The sequence below is a fragment of the Muscardinus avellanarius genome (assembly GCF_963383645.1).
Source record: "Muscardinus avellanarius genome assembly, chromosome: 9".
Lineage (NCBI taxonomy): Eukaryota > Metazoa > Chordata > Mammalia > Rodentia > Gliridae > Muscardinus > Muscardinus avellanarius.
The window spans coordinates 102,893,185-102,913,275 of NC_137795.1; the positions used below are offsets into that span (position 1 = coordinate 102,893,185).

A 20,091-nucleotide genomic window follows, 5' to 3' on the forward strand; every position below is an offset into this window, starting at 1 on the left:
GCCCCAGGCGGGAGTGACCAGGGCCCTGCCTTGCTCCCTGAGGAGGATGGGAAGGGAGGAGCGAGCGTGAGGTATCCACTCCATGGCTGTTCAGTCCTTAAATCCCTGTATACTGCAAAGAATGCGCTTTTGGTGGCCCGGCAGCGTGATTCCCATCTGCGTCAGGTCCCTGTGGAAGAGGAAGGGGTAGGCCTTGAGTCCCGAGGTGGCTCTGAACCCGGCTGCCCCCGCCCAGGCTGCCCCAGCCCGGGTGCGCACTCCGCCGTCAGCTCCAGCACACACTCCATGGTGTCCAGCCCGGCCGAGCGGAAGTGTAGGATGTAGCGCTTCATGCGGATGGACTCCAGCCACTCCGAGACACTTCGATAAGGGATCCCGTCTGAGCCGCTCAGGCTGGGCAGGCGGAGAGTCACCCTGGGGGATACAAGGTAGATGAGCCTCCGGGCAGCGCAGGGGCTGGTAGGCCTCCATTGCAACATCAGCAGCTGGCAGTGCAGTGGCCACACAGATCAGCTAGGCCTGGGGGATCAGCTGGCCATTGTCTGAACTCGCTTCCTGGCCTGTTATCTGTTGTGTGCACAGCGGCGATGACAGCCCGGCTATGTGGACAGACCGAGGGGAGGTGGATGCCCTGGGAGTCCCTAGCAGAAGTGGACACAGGCCCATCAGTTCTGGGCACTTGACTGGCTGCTGCTCACACAGAAAAGTCCCTGCTGAGAGGAAGCTGAGCGGGGAGGGCAGCGGCTTTGTGGGGTGCGGGGTCCTGTCTTTTCTCAGGGACTAAGCAGCCCTCGTTTCCCACCTTCAACCTTGGCTGTTATCCTGCACTCTGACACCCACGATACAATGAGTATTCCTGTACTAAAGCCAGCCAGAGCCAAAAACCATTAGCAAAATAAATCTGCTGGGGGGGAAAATATCCAGCATTCCAGAAAGATTAGCACATGCAGTCTCCAGTGGATAAGGGAGCCGTGCTCCAAGAGATAGTTTCAAAAGTTGGAACTTGGAGCATGTTTTTCTACCAGAAACAAGGTTATATATGGTGGTTTGTTACAGAGGCCAGGGCGCCAGGCTGGTTCACCCTGGGTAGAGCACATGACGTACAGCATGCTCGGCTGCCCCCTCACCCCTCCTGCCGCTTTACTCTCTACACGTTGGTCTTGTTTTTGGTGAAATGCAATTTTGACCATGGACACATTTGAAAAACAAGTCAGTTCTCTGTTGTCAATAAGACCAACCCACCCAAGAGGCTGGTCCTCTGCTCTCACCCCTGCTGCCTCACCGCCCTCGGACCTGCTGTTCCTGAACTGGTTGCTGTTGCATCCGCAGCCTGTCGGCCCTGGGCTCTGCAGGCTGGCCACGTGCCTGGAGAGCCTTCCCAGACCTCCGTGCAGCCCCTGTCGCTCCAACCTTGCTGCCTAAGCTCCCTGGGGGTCCCTTAGAGTTCCCTCAGAGTACCAGGCTCTGAACCCTGAGGCATCTCCAATCCCCAGCAAAGAGCAGCAACGTGTAAGGCATGTGTGAACCTTTCCTCCATGTGCAAGGACATTTCTAAGGGGGTGGGGGGGCAACCTGAGCCCCTCATCCGGGCCACAAAAACTGCCCGTACGAGGATGTCTTTGGTCATGATATAGTGGGACAAGGAAGGGTAACTCCAGGAAGGGTCCCAGGAGAAGTCAGGAGATTGGGGCCTGGCTGAACCTTTCTGCGTTGTGGTTAATCTATAGTGGATCTCTTTTAATGTTTATCTTGCTTAAATTCTCCACGTGCATTCCACCTCTGTGTGCCTGCTCCCCATCCTCAAACTACAGCAATAGAGGGCAGGACTACATCTTCATCAGCGGGCTCTCCAAGGGCACGAGCTAGGGTCCGTCATACTCAGATCCTGTCCAGAATTTCAGGGCACAGCTCATGGTAGATGTAGTGGAATGCCCCTTCCTTCCTTCCTTCCTTCCTTCCTTCCTTCCTTCCTTCCTTCCTTCCTTCCTTTCTATCTTCCTCCCTCCTTCCCTTCCTTTCCCTTCCCTTCCCTTCCTTCTCTTTGTCCTCCTTTTTCTCCTCTTTCTCCCCCACCCCTTGCTTTTGTGGTACTGATCGGGACTTAGGGCCATTTTACCTCTGAGCTATACCCCATCCCTTTTTGTGTTTTAGTTTGGAACAGGGTCTCACTAAGTTGCCAAGACTGGCCTTGAATCTACGATTGTAGAGGCCTGCCTGGGTTGGGCTGCCTATTTCTGTTCTTCCAGATCTGCTTTCTGAATTCCCACCCTTCTCCAGCACGGTTACCTGGGGTCAAAGTTGGCCATGGTCCGCAGGGAGTGGGGGTTGGCGAGCAATTGCTCCAGATGTGCCTGCAGCTGGAGGAAGTGGGGCCGCCGGGCACGGTCGTATGCCCAGCAGTTCTTCATGAGCTCATACAGAGGGGCAGGGCAGTCCACCGGAGGAGGCAGCCGGTACCCGTCCTCGATGCTCTTCATCACCTGCAGCAGGGAGCGGGGAGAGCTGCCTTAGGTAGGGAGCCCACCTGGAGGCCCAGGAGAAAACTGTCCACGCAAGGCCATCGCCGTGGAGCCTCTAAGCACCCCTGCCTGGGGTGGCAGGGATAGAGATCAAGGCGTGGCGCAAAGGGCCAGGGGAGACAGGAGTGCAAAAGAAAGTTGGGATCAGGTAAAGCAGGCACGTGCAGGAAAGGAACTCGGGAGGGATGTGCAGGGACAAACGGGGATGGCATGGGGAGGAATGGCAGGCTCACCTCCTGATTGCTCATCTCCCCATAGGGCTTGTCCCCAAAGCTCAGCACCTCCCACATCACAATCCCAAAGCTCCACACGTCACTGGCCGTGGTGAAGATCCTATGGGCAATGGCTTCAGGGGCTGTCCAACGAATGGGGATCTTTCCTCCCTATGATGGGACAGAAAAGTGATGTGTTTCAGGGCATGTGCAGGGGTAAGAAACAAAAACATCGAACCATGTGGGAAGGGGATGGAAGGTTATTGTGCTGACATGCGCACAAATCTTTGTGGCTGCACACGTGTGAATGGCATGTAACGGCGAATGTGGACGTGGACACAGCGTGTGCACAGCTCTCACCTGGGTTTCATAGGTGCCATCAAAGTCGTCTAGGAGGCGAGTCAGGCCGAAGTCAGATACCTTGCAACACAGGTTCTGACTCACTAAGATGTTCCTGGCGGCCAGGTCCCGGTGAACATAATTGTGGTCACTGAGGTAGTTCATGCCAGATGCTATGCCCTGCAGCATGGCCACCAGCTGCCCAGGGACCAGCTGGTCCTCCCGCTCCTGCAGCGGGACAAGTGGGTGGTTCAGGGGATGGGCAGGATCTCCCTCCCTAGGTGCAGGGCTCCATGCCCAGCCCTTCCCCATGGTCTGCTGCCTCCTTACCCTCAAGAAGGTATCCAGAGCGCCATGCTCCATGAACTCTGTGACGATCATGATGGGCTTTCCTGAGACAGAGGCGGCCATCAGCCCCAGAACCAGCCTTCCCGCCACTCCTTCCTCCCCACACCCTCCCCAGCTCACAGAGACCCTGCCCATACTCTTGGTGATGACACCCTCCAGGTGCAGGATGTGCGGGTGGTTGAACTGGCCCATGATGGTCGCTTCTCGGAGGAAGTTCCACCACTGGCCGTCTGGGGACGTGTCTTTCAAGGTCTTAATGGCCACGGTCTTGCAGTCTTGACTGGGGAGCCTCAGGGTCCCTCGATACACTTCCCCAAACTCTCCTGGGTGGAAAGAGAACCTAGCTGTGGTCTGATGCACTGTCGGGCCTCCTTAGGGTCCAGCAGGGATCCCCTCCTGTCCTCCAGCCTCTCCTCCTCTGGAGGAGCAGAAGCATGGAGTGGCCGTCCTGAGTCAGGGCTTGGGCTGTCCTTCCTGGAGAAAAGTCAGTCTGGAAGTGGCAGGAAATGTTGCAACCTGCCCCCCACCATCTTGTAGCATGAACACACGTTTGGCTTCTGATGGGTGCTCACTAAATGCTGGGGGAACGAGCCCTGAGCTGTGGGCTGTGTCTGTGAACAGCAGGCCGGTCCAGGGCCAGTGCCCAGTGGTGGGGAGGCTGACCCTCACTGCTGGTCTTCCAGGAGTTCCTCCTCACGCCTCAGCCAGCCTGGCTGCACAATTGGCAAGGACACTGCCAGGCTTTGTTCTCTGCTCAGATCCATGTCAGCTGGTGAGCCAAGGGTTCAGGGCAGCCCAAGGATATTAGGCCCCCGACTGGGCAGAATGCCGGCCTCGGCCTGTGCTGGGTCACTGATTTGCAAACAGCCAGAGTCTTGGTGTGGCAACATCTCTGTGGACAGAGATGATGTGCAGGACACGCTATCAGAAGCCCCACAACCACAGAGTATGCAAAAGAGGGCTGTTCCGAGGTAGGCTGTTCTGAGAGGGGGTTTAATGAGAACATGGCAGTTCAAAGAGCAAGTGTAATCACCTGGGAACTCTGGGGCCAGAGGGGAGGCCAGCCGGGCTCCCCCAGGGAAGGCCGGAGGAGCTGGCTGGGCTGCAGGGCAGGGCTCACCTTCCCCTATGACTGTGTCCACCAGTAGCCAGGCCGGGTCGAGCTCCTGGGTGAAGTCCAGGGCTCCCTGCGCAGGGTCCTCATAAGCTTGGAGGTCCACGTAGGGCTTCAGCCACAGCTTGTCCTCTGTGGAGAGGTTGAGAGGGGGGTTCAGCTTCAGGAGACCCTCTCCACGGCTCAGAGCATGGCAGGCGAGGGAGGGGCTGACAGCTGAGCCCGCTCTTCTTGTTTCTCTGCTCCCTGTGCAGAGCCCTGGGTTTTGGCTCACGTGGGAGAAAGTCTCTATTCTGAGTAGGGAAGCTGCCACATTCTGGCCTCTCTTCTTCCTGTCCACTCTCCAAGCTGTGTCCTCGCTCCCCGGGGTTCAGAGCAGTGGGTCAGAGCCCAGATCCAGAGAGCAAACTCCCTGCCTAGAGTTGCCCAACTGTCCCCGGGTTGGTGACCTGGCTTCTGTCCCCAGGCCTCTCCTGTCAGCCACACCTCATTCTCCCCCACTCCCGCCACTTGGATAGAGGACCGCTGGCTTCTCCTTTGGCAGGGCCACCTAATGAGGTGACAAGCAGGAAGCCGGCATACCTCAGCTGCCTCCCATCTCCCTCCTGCTTAGCCTCAGCCCACAGACAGCCCCCAGGATGGGGAAGGCTGCTCGGAGCCCGGCCTGGTGGTGCAGCGGCCCAGCCAGCAGCTAATGGCGTCAGCGCCACTGACGGCTATCAGGGCAGAGTTAATTAACCAGAGTTAATTAGGTGGCAAAACACAAGAGCCCTAGGGACAACAAACCTGCCTGCACACAGCCCTGGAGTTGACCTGGCAAACGTGGTCCCTCGTTTGCTTCCCAGTGGACACGCACACGCACCCAGGAGACTCACCTCGATCCGCGTCATTGACACGGTCCCGCTGCCTCTGCTGTTGCCGTTGGACTCTCCTGTGTAGGGGAGGGGTCTTTTCAAGGTCCCAGAAACTCCTCAGCCAGTGCCCCAATGGGCTCTGCCTCAATTTCCCCCAGAGACCACGGGGGCTGGGTGTGGAGGGTGAGTTTTAGGGACATGCTTAAGTTTTGGTAGTATTTAGGGGAAGGGAGAGTCATCAAGGATACAGTTGGGAATTCTTTTTTTTTGTGGTACTAGGGATAGAATCCAGAGGCATTCTACTTCTGAGCTACACTCCCAGCCCTATTTTTTTTATTCTGTATTTTGAAACAAGGTCTCACTACGTTGCAGAAGGCCTCACTAAGTAGCTGAGGTTGTCTGCAAACCAGGATCCTCCTGTCTCAGCCTCCCAAATGCTGGGATTACAAGTGTGCTCCACCACGCCGGGCTATTCTGACCAGACAAAGGGACTGTGGGTGGGTGGGGAGGGACACGAGAGGAGCCAGCACCTTGACCGGAAGACATAAATCCCAAGCAGCAGAGCGAGGCCAAGCAGCAGCCCAAAGATGATGGCCACAATCTCGCCTCCCGTCAGGCTCCTGGCAACTGTGGACACAGAGGATGAAGAATTCGGGGTTCAGCTCATGGGGTGGTGGAGGCTGAAAGGCAGAGCCATGGGGTTGCCCAGGGGTGGCCCCTCTGCAGGCATTAACCATCTCTGCCCTCCAGAGCAGGGAGGTGGGCGTGTGTGTGGAGAAGAGGGGGGCCACCGACTGGAAGAGAAGCGGAGGCGCTTCTGCAGATGACCAGCGTCTAACCCACCTGGTGGTGGGCTTGTCCGAAACTCATGTTCAGGGGAGAAAGGACCAGGGCCCAGTGGGGTCAGCGTTCGGACTCTGACGATGTACGTGGTGTCTGGCTGTAGTTTGGTCAGCAAGACCCTGGGTTCTAGAACCATCTGGTGCCATTCTTCATCCTGTGGGCGGGGTTTGTGTTAACTGGGCCGAGTTGAGCCAGATTGGATGGGGGTGATAGACAGTCATGGGGGATTGTACAGATTTTTGTCCTAAGAAAGCCCCCCGCTGGCTTGCACTGGTGAACTCTCCATCCCATACCCCAGGCTAGGAATGTTAGGTGTGTCCAGGCCTGGGCACCAAGGACGTCTCCCAGGAACATCCTGACCTGGTTCAACACATGCAGCTCGTAGCTCAGGTTCCCCCCAGGGCTGCGCGGTCGGGACCCTGCCCAGGTCAGCTCCAGCTGCCTGGCTTCTTTCTTCACCAGTTTCAGAGACAGGCCCGACAGTGACTCTGGGAGGCCGGAGAGACAGAGCCGGAGGTGAAGGGAAAGCAGGGACCACACAGCTTCCTGCCTCCCCACTTGTCCCCATGGTCTCAGACTCTGGGCTTGCCCCAGGTGTCTCACCTGCGTGCCCCATGTTGATGCTGAGCGAGGCGCTCTCTGGGCTGGAGCCACCCAGCCCCGACACTCCGTTTTGGGATTTGATGTGAAAGGTGTAGTTGGCATAGGGTTCGAGGCCGTCCACTCGCACAGTAGGCAGGGTGAGCCCCCCAGGCCCAGGCGAGAAGCGCACTGCTGTCCCGCAGGGCTGGCAGGGCCCCCTGTCCTGGGCCGCGCCCTGACACTGCAAACACTCCACGCTGTATCTGACATCCTGGCGTCCGCCCGTGTCTTTGGGGGGTTCCCAACGCAGGGAAAGCTGAGCCCCTGATATAGAGAAGCTCAGGTTTCGGGGAGCAGATGGGGGGCCTGTGGGAGAAGAGGGGCTGTCAGTAGGTAGCAGCCTTGGTGTCACCTAAGCTAGAGACCCCTTGTCTGCCCCGTTCCTGCTCCCACCCACACTCTAGCTCCTGAAGCCCTCCTAAGCCTTCAGGAGGAGATCAGACTTCTGCTAGAGAGAAAGTAGTATAACCACATCTCTGCATTCTCCTGGGGAGGGCAGAGGGTGGGAGGGGGACTATGAGTAAGTGCCTGACACCCTGGACAGACTCCAATACCTGAGAAGCTCTAGAAAATTCTGATTCTAAGAAGGGTTCAGCAGAGGTCCCACAGCTCCCACCCCAAGATGGCCTTGCCCTGCCCCTTGGACTCACGACTGCATGCCGCCGGGTGGCCCTCCCCAGGGGCTCGGTAGTGGCCGCGGTCACAGGTACAGATGGTGGCGCCCTCAGACTCTGAGCTGCTGTGTTGGGGGCACTTGAGACAACGGGGTGTGCCCATGTCACTCCGGTAGGAGCCCGGAGGACAGGCTGGAGAGAGAATTCAGCAGGGCCTTGACTTCCAGATGTTTTCCCAGGTAGAACCAACCCCACCCTCTCTCTGCCCCAATCCCTAGTGCCAGAAACACTTCTGTAAAGGTGTACCCTGGTGTTCTTAGATGCACAGGTTAAAAATCACTGAGTTAGAGCATCTGCTTTTTGTCCTGCCCTGGTACCCAGGAAACCCTCCCAAGTGGTCCCTGGGGATTCTCCATGTTCCTTCCTTACCAATGCACCCCCCATGGCTGCTGTCTTCCTCATAGCCGGGCTGGCAGTGGCACCGGCCCACAGGCACCAGCCACTCGCCGTCAGCACTGCAGTGCATGCGGGGTGTCCCAGAAGGCCCGGGGCCGGCCTGTGCATGGGGCAGGCAGGTCCCCTCCACTTCTACCAATCCACTAGGTCCTGGGAGGGTGTTAGGGAATTGGGCCAGGTTGTGCACAGCCTTGGGACAGTGCTGGTAAAACACCCGTACAGACACCAGGGCCACACAGGCACCTGGGTTGTGGAAAGCAAGGTAGAGGCCGCGGCGGGTCAGACGGCCCAAGGAGCTGCGTTCCACATTCAGCTTCACGGAGCCAGATGCCAGGTCACGAGTGGTGAAGCTCTGGTCAGCAGCCACCGTGGTTACCTGGGAGGTTGGAGGGGAGAAGAGAGAGAGTGATGGCAAAGTCATGCTTTGTTCCCAGAAACCCCTGTTTACTTAGTACAGGTTGAGTATCCTTAATCTGAAAATCCAAAGTCTAGAATGCTTTCAAACTTGGAACTTCCTGAGTGCCCACATGATGCCACAGGAAAAAAAAATGCCACACTTAAGTTAATGTGACAGGTTACAGTAAAAACATGGGCATAAAGCTGGGCGTGCTGGCACACAGTTGTAATCCCAGCATTTGGGAGGCTGAGACAGGCGGATTGCGGTTTGCGCCCATCCTCAGCTACTTAGTGAGGCCCTCTGCAACTTAGTGAGACCCTGTTTCAAAATAAAGAATAAAAGATAGGGTTGGGGGTGTAGCTTGGAGGTAGAATGTCCCCAGGTTTTATTCCCAGTATGGCAAAAAAATAAAACAACAACAACAACAAACGACAGGCATACTAAAAACGTTGCACAAAACTACCTTCAAACTACATGTATAAGGTGTACATGAAACATAAAATCATTTCATGTTTAGACTTGGGTTTCCTTCCTAAGGTGTCTCATTATTCACATGCAAATATTCCAAAGTCTGAAAAATCCTGAAATTGGAAATACTTCGGATGCAGGCATTTCAGAGAGGGGATGTTCAACCCCTCCTTTGCACCGTGCCTAGCCATGACTGGAAGGCATCGTACACATGAAGCATCAGGCTAAGTATTTGGTGTGCACTATGTGATTTGGCCCATGCAATGATCCTGTGAGGTAGGATGTCTTATCATCTCTTCTTAGCAGATAAGGAACCTACAGCTAAGAGCGATTAGAGGCCTTGTTGAGGCCATAGCGTGATGACGTGATGGTGCCAGGACTGGAACTCGGGAAGCGGGACTCTTAATAAAATTTCCACCACAGGTCGGTGTTCCCAACCCTGGCGCCAATCAGGTGATCAGTTAGTTATATGGTATGCTATAACTAATTTATCACTAATAACAAACTTTGCCACATGTACTCTTTGGAAAGACATGAGAACACACCCTGTAATCTATTTCCTGAGCAGAAAAGAAAGGGACGGGATTAGACACCTCCAGCAAGAAGCTGCCGACTACAAAGCTCTAGCTATATTCGTTGGGGTATGTTGCACATGAACGTAATTGCTACTGATAGAAAAAGCCTAAATACTTCTGCACTGCACACCCGTCCTCCTCCACGGCACTGTCATCTCAGTGCACCACAAGAAGCCTCTAGAATAGAAGAGGCTGGCCCTATTTTATAACCCGGAAACCAAAGCTTGGAGAGCTTAACAGGCGTATCAAAGAGGAGCTCAGATCCAGCCTTTCTGGTTCCCAGTGCCACATTCTTTTCACTATTCTACACCTGTACTCTCTTTCTGTCTCTGCCACTTCTTAGCTGTAGAAGCCAGGCAGGGGCTGGTGTCAGGAAGGAGATGCGTGGAGGGGTGGCAGTACCTTTTGGAACAAGGGCCGCCGGAGCTGGATGCCCACATCCTGGTCACTCTCCATGTACAGGAGGTTGAAGGTCTCCTTGCAGCCCAGAGGCCTGGCTCCCCCGGGGAAACTCTTGCAGTCGCGAACGGTGAACTGCAGCTCCACGAGGACGCGCGAGGCCTCCTCCCCTCGGTAGATCCAATTGGAACGAAGCCAGTGGTCAGTGTCTCCGCCTTCCTGCAAGGGGCAGTCCTGGTACATGTACAAGGGCGTCCCGTTCAGCATCTGCTGCACCTCGCTCCACTGGGAGAAAAGAATCAGAGTCAGGCCCCGAGTTGACCAAGAAGCAACTGGCGCCTGACGTCTCCACTACTTGTCCGGCCCAACCTGACCTCTTGGCCCTGGGCGACCAGGTTGGGTGTTTAAAGTTGTAGATCTGCTGGGGTAAGATGAACGAGATAATCGACCCTTGACATCCCTGGTCAGAATGGTCTCTTTGGTTAGCCTACTCCAACTAGGAAGAGTTTGCGCACCACGTGTTAACTATTATACCAGCGGCACTGTATGTCAGGAACCCCAAAGGCAGAGCTTATTCACAAAACTGCTTATCCATTCAGTGAAGAGGAGACTGATGTAAGGAATACAAGAATACACAAAGAATTGTCTGCATAGGGGAATCGCACCCTCTCCAATTACTCCCACTGGTTATAGTCATTATAAAAATCAAGGGCACCGGGCGTAGTGGCGCACGCTTGTAATCCCAATAATTGGGAGGCTGAGACAGAAACATCTTAGGTTTGAGGACATCTGCAGCAAGTAGTGAGACTCTCATCAACCTAATAAGACCCTGTTTGAAAAATAAAAAGAAAGGGTAGGGCTGGGAGTATAGTTTGGAGGTAGAATGCCCGAGTTCAGCTATGAAGAGAGAGGGTGGGGACAGGAAGCCAGATACTTGAGGCTCCAGAGTCTGTTTTTTGTAATTTTGCTGCACTGGGGGTTGAACTCAGGGCCGTGAGCATGCTAGGAAAATACTGTACTGCTGAGCTATGCTCCCAGCCCTTTTCTTCTTATTTTTATTTTGATACATGGGCTCGCTAATGTACCCAGGCCGGCCTTGAACCTATGACCCTCCTTCCTCAGACTCCTGAGGGTAGCTAGGAGTACAGAGTGTACCATCATGCCTGGGTGAGTTTATTTTCTTAATCATTACACCTCTGTCTGCGTATGATAAAAAGCCAAGGAATAAAAACTTACACAGAGTAAGAAGATTAGGTCCCTTCATCCTTCTACCCTCGTTGCCAGAGGCAGCCACTCAAGGATTCCAAGTAAAACTTTCCAGACCGCTTTCAATGCCTCCAGAGAAATGTCTAAATATTTCTGTTTTTTTTTGTTTTTAACATAAGTGAGATCATACAAGTCTTATTCTGTAACCTACTTTCTGTTTTAACAAGTGTGTCTTGGGAAATCTATATGACTATATAGAGACTTGTCTAGCTTTTTTTTGCCATCTATAAATATTATCCCATTGTATAAACATACCATCACTTATTTAATAATTTCCCATATTGTTGGGCATTTAGGCAGCTTCTAGTTTTTGTGGTTTTTTTTTTTAAAAGAAAATGTAGAGATTAATACAAAATTTGTGTAGAACTGCTGCATCAAAGGGCAGATACACTACACATTTTTTTTTTTTTTTTGGTGGTACTGGGGTTCCTGGAAGCCCTCCTTCCTCTGGGCTACACTCTCAGACCTATTTTATATTTTTGAAACAGGGTCTCTTACACCAGCACGGCTGGCTTCGAACCTGCGCGATCCTCCTGTCTCCGCCTCCCAAGCGCGGGGATTACAAGCGTGCGCCACCACGCCCGGCTACACTACACATTTTATAAGACACTGTTAAATTGCCCGCCAAAAGGCTTTATCAATTTATACTTCTACCAATAACACAAGGGGGCTCATTTTCTTAAAAATCTCATCAACACTAAATATTAACGATCTTTTTTACTTTTTGCCAACCCTGTGGTCAAAACAGCGTCTTACAGTAAAATTTCCATTTCCTTAAAGAGGAGGCTGTGTGCTTTCCTTTCGTTCCTTTGATATCTCTGTGTTTATGCAATTATCTGTTAATAACCTCTGTCTGATAGTCTGTTGTTAGCATACGATCATTCACGTGGATGAGGTTTCTTTTTGACATGCTGTGGACATTAATCATTTGCTTGATGTGTTATTCTTCAAATATCCCCTGCCACAGCACTTCTTTATGAAAGTTGTCTTTAAGCTGGCTACACATTTCCAATTTTTACATCGCTTTCTTGGGAGGTTCTCCCATCCTGAGACTAAAGAGCTTCTATCTTTTCTCCTAGAAATTGTATAGGCTTGGTTTTTAGGGTTAAATTTTAGGGTTAAATCTCCCTAGAATTTATGTTTTTGTGTATGTGGTGTTAAATGGGGGCAGTATCTTTCTTTCTTCTTTAAAACTACAGACATCGGATGAATATTCAATGACTAGTAGATACTTTCCTTTTGATACCTTTGGGCTCAGAACACACGACCCCAAAATATACTTCTCTGACATAATATTGTGCTGGTTATTCTGAGAAACTGAGATGAAGAATTTACATGTCTGAAGGAAATCTACATTGGTAAGGTTCGGATACATCAGGAAGAAAGCGACTTCAAGATAACTCTCTTGCCTGATAGACTTCTATCTTATCTGTAGAGCAGTAAAACCTTCATTCAGGCATTTTATTCATGGGTGGGTCTCTGCCTACCTGCCACTAATTCATTCATTCATTCTTTCTCTCTCTTTTTTTCATTCCTTTTTTTCTTTTTCTTTTATAGTACTGGGGATTGAAACCAGGAGCATCTATCTCTGAGCTACATTCCGAGTGAGTCCTAGTTAATTTTTTTGTTTTGTTTTGAAACAAGATCTCCCTAATTTTCAGAGGCTGGTTTCCAACCTTCAATCTCCTGTCTCAGCCTCCCAAAGTACTGCCCGGTTCCTGTCTCCAACTCAGGATGACTTACATGTTTTAATCATCTGAGCTTTTCTCGATTCTAAGATTGTGTGGGTCTCCTGCATGTATGCACGTTAGTTAAAATAGATTTTCTCCCATTGACTTATCTATTGTCAGTTTCATTGGTTCATTTAAAGAAACATCAGAAGGTAGAACGTTGTTCTGTCCCTATGATATTTCTCACAATGAACTGCAAAGCCACTGTCTTTCACATTAAAAGATATATGTGACAGTACCGGGGAGGCTGAGACAGTAACACAGTTTCCAGGCCAGCCTCACCAACTTAGTGAGACACTGTTTAAAAACAAATAAATAATAAAAAAAAAATAGGGGGCCAAAGCCGGGCATGGTGGTGCATGCTTGTAATCCCAGCAGTCGGGAGGCTGAGACTGGAGGATCGCGGTTCACGGATAGACTCAGCTACTTAGTAAGACTCTCTGCAACTCAGTGAGACCCGATTTCAAAATAAAGAATAAAAAATAGGGCAGGGGTTATAGCTCAGAGGTCTAATGCCCCTGGGTTCTATCCCCAGACCTGCAAAAAAATAAAAAAATAAAATAGGGGGCCAGGCATGGTGGTGCACGCCTGTAATCCTAGCATTTGGGAGGCTGAGACAGGAGGATCACAGTTCTCCGACAGCCTCAGCTACTTAGTGAGGCCCTTTGCAACTCAATGAGACCCTGTTTCCAAATAAAGAATAAAAAAATAGGGCTGAGGGTGTAGCTCAGAGGTAGAATGCCCCTGGGTTCCATCCCTGGTACTACAAAAAAAAAAAAAAAAAAAAAAAGGCGGGGGGGGGGCTAGGGATATAGGGGAATAGCTGGAAGGTTGAATAACCCCTAGGTTCAATCTCCAGCACAAAAACAAAATCAAAACAAAAGCTATGTGGGGTTTGTTTCTGGACTTTCTATCAGTTCCACTAGCCTGCATGCCGATGTCAATGAACCTGTTTTAATTATTACTGACGCTCTGATATTTGCTAGTCGGCTAAATCTCCCATTCATTCTTTACCAAAAAATAGTCTCAGTCATTATTAAGTATTTTCCCTGCCCGGTGAAATTTAGAAAGGAGCTCTCAAATTGTATAAAGAAGTCTATTGATATTTTGGGTGCTACCCTGTAATTAAAGAAGAGACAGAAAGTTGGTCTTCCCGGGGTTTTTACTCCACTATGGTGCATGAGCTCTGAGCTTTGGGATTGGGAAAAGGCAAGAAAAAACACTATTAAGAATCAGCTAGGCTGGGCACGGTAGTGCAGGCTTGTAATCCCCGTGCTTGGGAGGCTGAGACAGGAGGATCGCACAGGTTCGAAGCCAGCCTCAGCTACTTAGTGAGGCTCTCAAGCAATTTAGTGAGACCCTGTTTCCAAATAAAACATAAAATAATAGGTCTGGGAGTATAGCCTGGAGGTAGAAAGCCTCTGAGTTTCACCCCCAGTACCACACACACACAAAAAAAATTCAGCTAGGAGCTGGGCATGGTCTTGCATGCTCGTAATCCCAGCATTCGGGAGGCTGAGACAGGAGGACTGAGGTTTGCGGACAGCCTCAGCTACTTAGTGAGGCCCCTTGCAACTCAGTGAGACCCTGTTTCAAAATAAAGAATTAAAAAATAGGGCTGAAGGTGTAGCTTGGGGGGTAGATGCCTGGTTTCAATTCCCAGCAACACACACACACACACACACACACACACACACACACACACACGAATTGGTAGCCAGGAGTGGTGGCCCATGCCTATAACCCCAGTACTTAGAACTGCAAATTTTAGGACAGCCTCGGCAAAGTAGTGAGAATTTCAGCAACCAAATAAGACCCCATTAAAAAAAAAAAGGGTGGAGGTGTAGCTCAGATGTAGAATGACTCTTAAGTCAATCTCTAGTACCAAAAAAAAAAAAAAAAATTCAGTAGTGTCATGGGGCATAAATATAATTTGTCTTTGCATTTTATATCAGAGAGCTCAAAGATGGGGCAAGGGCCATCTGAAAGGCAATGAGACTGGCATGAAAAGAGCCTGTGCCTCTGAGGAGCTTGTACTGGGAGAACACAGGTACCTGGGAAGGTGGGGATGGTGGATGGTAACTATGCCGCTCATTAGCCAGGCTGCCAGGGCTGCAGCTGGAGCCTGGAGGAGCAGATGTTCCCAGCTGCAACCCACCTCTCCTGTTCCAGCAGACAGATGGGCAAGAGCCAGCGGGCCAGGAAGCGCACTAAGGACTTCTCACTTGTCACTCATGCGCAGCTGGCCGCATCTGGGGAGGCTGACCCTCGGAGTGTGCCTGTGTGTTCTGAAAAGATGCCGAGGGCTGGGAGTAGGTGACTGCCGGCTTGTCTTCCAGCCTTCACAGCACAGAACGGTTTTCTCAGCAAAGCTTTTAGAGGTCTGCTCCCAGTCTGGCCCAATGAGGGAAGAGTTACTGGGAGGGGGGGTGGCAGGGCCCCAGTAAAGGCCCGTGGGAGCCAGCAGATGGACCTGCACCCATCACTGCCGAGTGATTAGCTGGTTTACGAGATGAGGCGCCTATTAGGGCTGGTCTAATCCAGGATTTTCTGAACTGTCCAACCTGGAGGATATATTATGGCTTAGTCTATTAATTCTAATTATAGGAATTCAGTGGGAGAGCAGAGTGGAGCCAGGACCCTCAGACTAAGAAGGAAAGAGACCCCTCCGGCTCCAGAACAGAGACAGGCTGAAGTCTCAGGTACTGGGAGATCAGGGTGCAGACAGGGCGGCCACCTCCTGTGGCTCTGTGGCCAGCTCCGTGGGGGCAGCAGCAGAGGTGCTTTCTGTGGACTTCGTGTCCCAGTGTGCTGTCTGGGACCCACCCACAGCTGACCTCTGCTCACCGGGTCTCAGGGACACCCAAGGGAGAAGACTCAGAGCAGGCCCTTAAACCCTCAAAAGGCTGAAATGTGTGGGGTGCCCCAAGCCTGCCTGGGAGGTGTGCCAAGGGCCCGGGACTCAGAGGGGATCAGCTATGAACTTTGGGGAGTCAAAGGTCCTTTGAATCTGATGAGGGCTTTGGTCTCCTCTCCAGAAACAAGCATGTAAGCACAGTTCAGAATAGACTCTAGCGGGGTTCCCGGACGCCTCTCCCTGCAACTGCACGGTAACAATGGAGCTGAGGTAGAGGGTGCTTTTCTGTGTCTGGGTCCCTCCCCAGGCAAGGTTCTGGTAGGGCCAGGGCGTTCCCCAGCAGGAACACTCTGGGGATGGGGGCTCGCCTCCCCCGGGTCTTCACAAGTGTTCACCCCTGGAGCAAAGAGGAGGAAGGTCAGGCCGGGGAGGCATTCTCCATGGGGTGATGTCTGCCCCACCAAGTCCCCTTCAGGAGGCTCTGACTCAGCCCCCTCCCCCTCCCGGAGGAGCCACTTCCAGTTTTTCCTGCTCTATTCCGTTCCTCCACCCACCTCTCCACCCCATTTCCCATTGGCCTTGAGCCTTGGGCCATCCCAAAACCTTCCTCCCCACACTTGACACTTACCCCATCCTCTGGGGGATCCAGCAGCCAGCCCAATTCTCCCTGGGCTGTGCTTGTGTCCATGAGATTAACTGAGGGGTGAGGGAGAAGAAGGCCATCAATCACCTCTGGGCGAGGAGATGCCCATGCAACCCACATTCCTGGTCCTGGGGCCCCAAGTTCTGACATCCTCTTCCTAACAGCGGCTACATCCCGAGGCTTAGGGGAGCGAAACGGGCCAGGAGCAAAGAGCTTCAGGGATGAGAAAGGGTGCAGGTAGGGCCAGGCAAGGGTTGGAATGGGAGTTTGGAGCACAGTAAAAACAGGAGGAACGGCAGCCCCGGGAGAGCTGTCTCAGCTCAGCCACGGGGTCTGTGCGGATGGGACCCAGCTGCAATGGCCTCTGTGCATCCCAAGCTGGACCCCGGGTGGGGAGGCTGACACCCACAGTCAGAGGCCTGGTCTGGCTGGTGACTGGCGGTAAGAAGTGGGAGTAAAGGCCCAGGTCCAATTTGGGGTGGTGGAGGGGGCAGGGTGGAAGAAGATGTGCAAACCTCAAAGTGTAAGGTTCCACCCTACAACTGAGACCCCGGGGCCTGGTCTTAACCCTTCCCGGGATGGCAGGCAGGCCCCTCTGCTGCTTGGCCTCGGTTGGCAGATGGCGACTCCACACCTGGGACTTCAGAGGGCACCTGTAGCCGGGACCCTGGGCCTGGGCACGAAGGGACCCAAGACAGATGGAGTGGGGGTGCAGCTTCCTGGCCACGGTCAGGAGCTCAATCTCCACCTCGCAGGCAAGAGCTGCTGGCCAGCAGGGGTGGGGTGACTGACCCGGGAGAGTTGCAGTTGGGGTTAAAGACCAAAGACTGCCTGGCCAGTCGATAGCTCGGCGGCCGGGCGGAGCAAGGGAGCGGGCTCGGGCGCGGGGAGCAGGGCGCCTCAGGAATGCCGGCTCCTGCGGGGAGGCGCGGGCCGGGCGGGGGAGCGGCGAGGGCGGGGGTCGGTACCTTCCTCGGCGCGCGCCCCCGGGGGCAGCGGGGCGCAGAGCAGCAGCAGCAGCCCGAGCCCCAGGGGCCAGCGCCGCTCCATGGCGCCGGGCCGGGACCTGGGACCTCGGCCCCGACCGCTGGGCCAGGTCGCGAGGGACTGAGCGAGCCGGGCGGGGGCGGGGGGCGGGGCCAGCGCCGGGGGCGGGGCTCCGGCCTCACCTGGTTCACCTTCTTAAAGGGACAGTGGGGCAGGAAGGAAACTTGTTCGACAGGTAAACTTCAAAACCTGGAGGCGTCTTAACCGGATTGAGACTGCTGGCGCCGCCTAGTGGGTGGGACCAGCATTGCTTTATTTAACCTTTCCCAATCCAACCTAGTCTTGACCCAGCTTTTAACCTAATTCTACCTCTGACTTGAACTACATCGCATATTCCTCTCCTCTTCTGCAGACCCTAGACGGGTTATAGATACTAGGACCGGTAGGAGTGAGAGACACGCCTTTATCCTTTGGTGCAGGGCACTTAGATGACCACAGTACAAATCTGTTCTACCCTTAGGTGGGAGTGTGCGGGGTGGGAGAGGGGGAGATAGAGGAGGAAGCAACCTCATTGCAGGGTGCATTAAGGGAGTCTTCTGGGAGAACTTGGTGTGATCTGGGTTCTCAGTGGCAGAGACTGGGTAAGGCATGAGAAAGGCCTGCAGGCCAGGAGCCCCAAAGAGCGCTTAGGGAGGAGTGAATGGACCAGTTTGACTGCTCGGGCATAGGGATTGCCTTGGGAGCCAGGGCAGAAAGACAGGTGCGGGCAGAGGGGAGGCCTTGGTAAACATGTGAAGGAGTTGGAGCCCTGTGTGGGCTCAGGGAGCAGGCCGAGGAGGTGCAGGTGGAGCCGCTTCCTGCCTGCCTTAGACCTACCTAGTGCTGTGGCCTCTGGGCCCTTCCATTCTCTTGGACACTGGCAGTCCCCGCCCTAAACAATGATTCTCTTGAAGTGTGTTGAGGGCTATGGCCAAACCAAGTACCCAGAGGACTCCGCAGGAGGGAACCCCACTGGAGGTGCAGACAGGGGTGGCTGTAGGAGGTGATGTGCCCAAGGGAGGCGCAGCTGCTGGGGCCCTCCTTCCTATACCCTCCTGGCTTTCTTTCATGGTTTTTTTTTTTTTTTTTTTTCTGATTTAAATTGGCGCATGTTACCCCGGCGTGGTGGCACAGGCTTGTAATCCCAGCATTCGGGAGGCTGAGACCAGAGGATGGTGGTTTGCGGACAGCCTCAGCTATTTAGGCCCTCTGCAACTCAGTGAGACCCGGTTTCAAAATAAAGAATAAAACATACGGCAGGAGGTGTAGCTCGGAGGTCAAATGCCTCTGGGTTCCACCCCCAGACCCGCAAAAAAAAAAAAAAATAAATAAAAAAATAAAAAAAAATTGGCGCGTGAAAGAAGAAAGGTGGTAAATTATAGGTGCTTATTTTATGTTAAATTAATGCTTCCCAGGTTTTTCCCCCTTTTTAATACAGGTAAATACGTGATAAACATGGCCCATAATTTCGTGGCCTAACCTATACTTTTTGGCAGAAACAAATAGATAAAATTCATGTGTATTGTTTAGAACACTCATGTTGAAGCCAGGCATGGTGGCACAGGTGTGTAATCCCAGTTTGGGGGGATGCTGAGACAGGAGGATTTCAGGTTCGAAAACAGCCTTAGCAATTTAGCAAGGCTCTCAGGAATGATGTAATATCTTTTTGCAAAACAAAAACCATATGTATATATGATAATCTCTCTATATAATATATAATCTCTATCTATCTATCTATCTATCTATCTATCTATCTATCTATCTATCTGGGGGTATAGCTCTGATGTAAAATGCCCTGTACCAAAAACAACAAACAAACCAATAAAGAAAAAAGAAAAAGACAAGAAAATCCATGTTGAACAGAAAGAAATGGAGCTCTCCCTCCCCCAGTCTCTAGTGTCTGTCTCCCCAAGTTAAGCACCATGCACCCTTTTTTCTGGTTCCTCTCATGATCCCACCCCCATGTATGTACACACCATCATATATTTTTCTCTCCATCCCTCTCTCTGCCCCCACACACATACATTCTTTTAAACCCTTGCACAGAAGGGGCAGCTCCGCACTTTCCTCCCCAGCCAAGGCCTCCTTTGTGATGCTAAGGGCTTTGCCGAGGAGAGGGAGGCTCCCTGCTGGCCCTCTGGGGTCAGAGCTGTGTGATTTCAGTGGGGTGGAATGGGCCAGGGGTGCAAAGCCAACAGAAGGGGGGAAATGGAGCGAGCTTTGGACAATCGCTGCGAGGAAATAAGCCAGACTGTGATGAGGTCATGCATGTGCTTGCTGCTGCAGTTTGTAAAAGTTAGAAGACCCTGGGGACTCGGGGGGACTGGAGGGGGGCGCCATGCCGTGAGGAAGGGGTGGAATCCAGAGCCCTGGAAAGGAGGCTTGATTTTGCTTGAGGATAGATTCTCTCTCCTGGTCCCAAAGTCTCCCATATAGATCTGTTTATCTCCATTAGGACAAGCCTCATGGGACATTTTTTTCTTACATTTGTTGGGAGAGGAGGTCCGCCTTCGATTTGGGAATCTGCCTTTGCTGGCACAACTGTGTCGTTATCGACGCTCTCTGGGCTTCCATCTTCCTGGACCTGTGTGATCTGAGACCACTCCAGGGATTGCCCCAGATCATGGAAAGATACAGAAGGAGAGTCCAGAGACTCTGACCGTTTCCCTCAGCCCTTCTGAGCCTCAGTTTCCTTACATATAAAAATGAGATTAATCATGCCTACTTCATAGAGTGGGTGTGATGATCAAAAAAAAGAAGAGAAAGTGCTTCATTAACTGTTGGGTACT

At 52.6% G+C, this 20,091-nt stretch overlaps 1 protein-coding gene across 1 annotated transcript; it reads right to left on the reverse strand.

Moving 5' to 3' along the window:
- Window positions 1–90: 90 nt before the first annotated feature.
- Window positions 91–17,326, reverse strand: EPHA1 (EPH receptor A1; the record flags this gene model as incomplete). The annotated part of the gene is made up of 18 exons (XM_080701927.1): window positions 91–169; window positions 259–414; window positions 2,287–2,480; window positions 2,753–2,902; window positions 3,092–3,298; window positions 3,401–3,462; window positions 3,556–3,741; window positions 4,539–4,664; window positions 5,408–5,463; window positions 5,917–6,013; window positions 6,230–6,383; window positions 6,590–6,717; window positions 6,833–7,177; window positions 7,522–7,677; window positions 7,915–8,317; window positions 9,784–10,065; window positions 16,262–16,329; window positions 17,245–17,326. 18 exons carry the CDS (start codon window positions 17,324–17,326, stop codon window positions 91–93), a joined length of 2,931 nt encoding a protein of 976 aa, XP_080558053.1.
- Window positions 17,327–20,091: the final 2,765 nt, after the last annotated feature.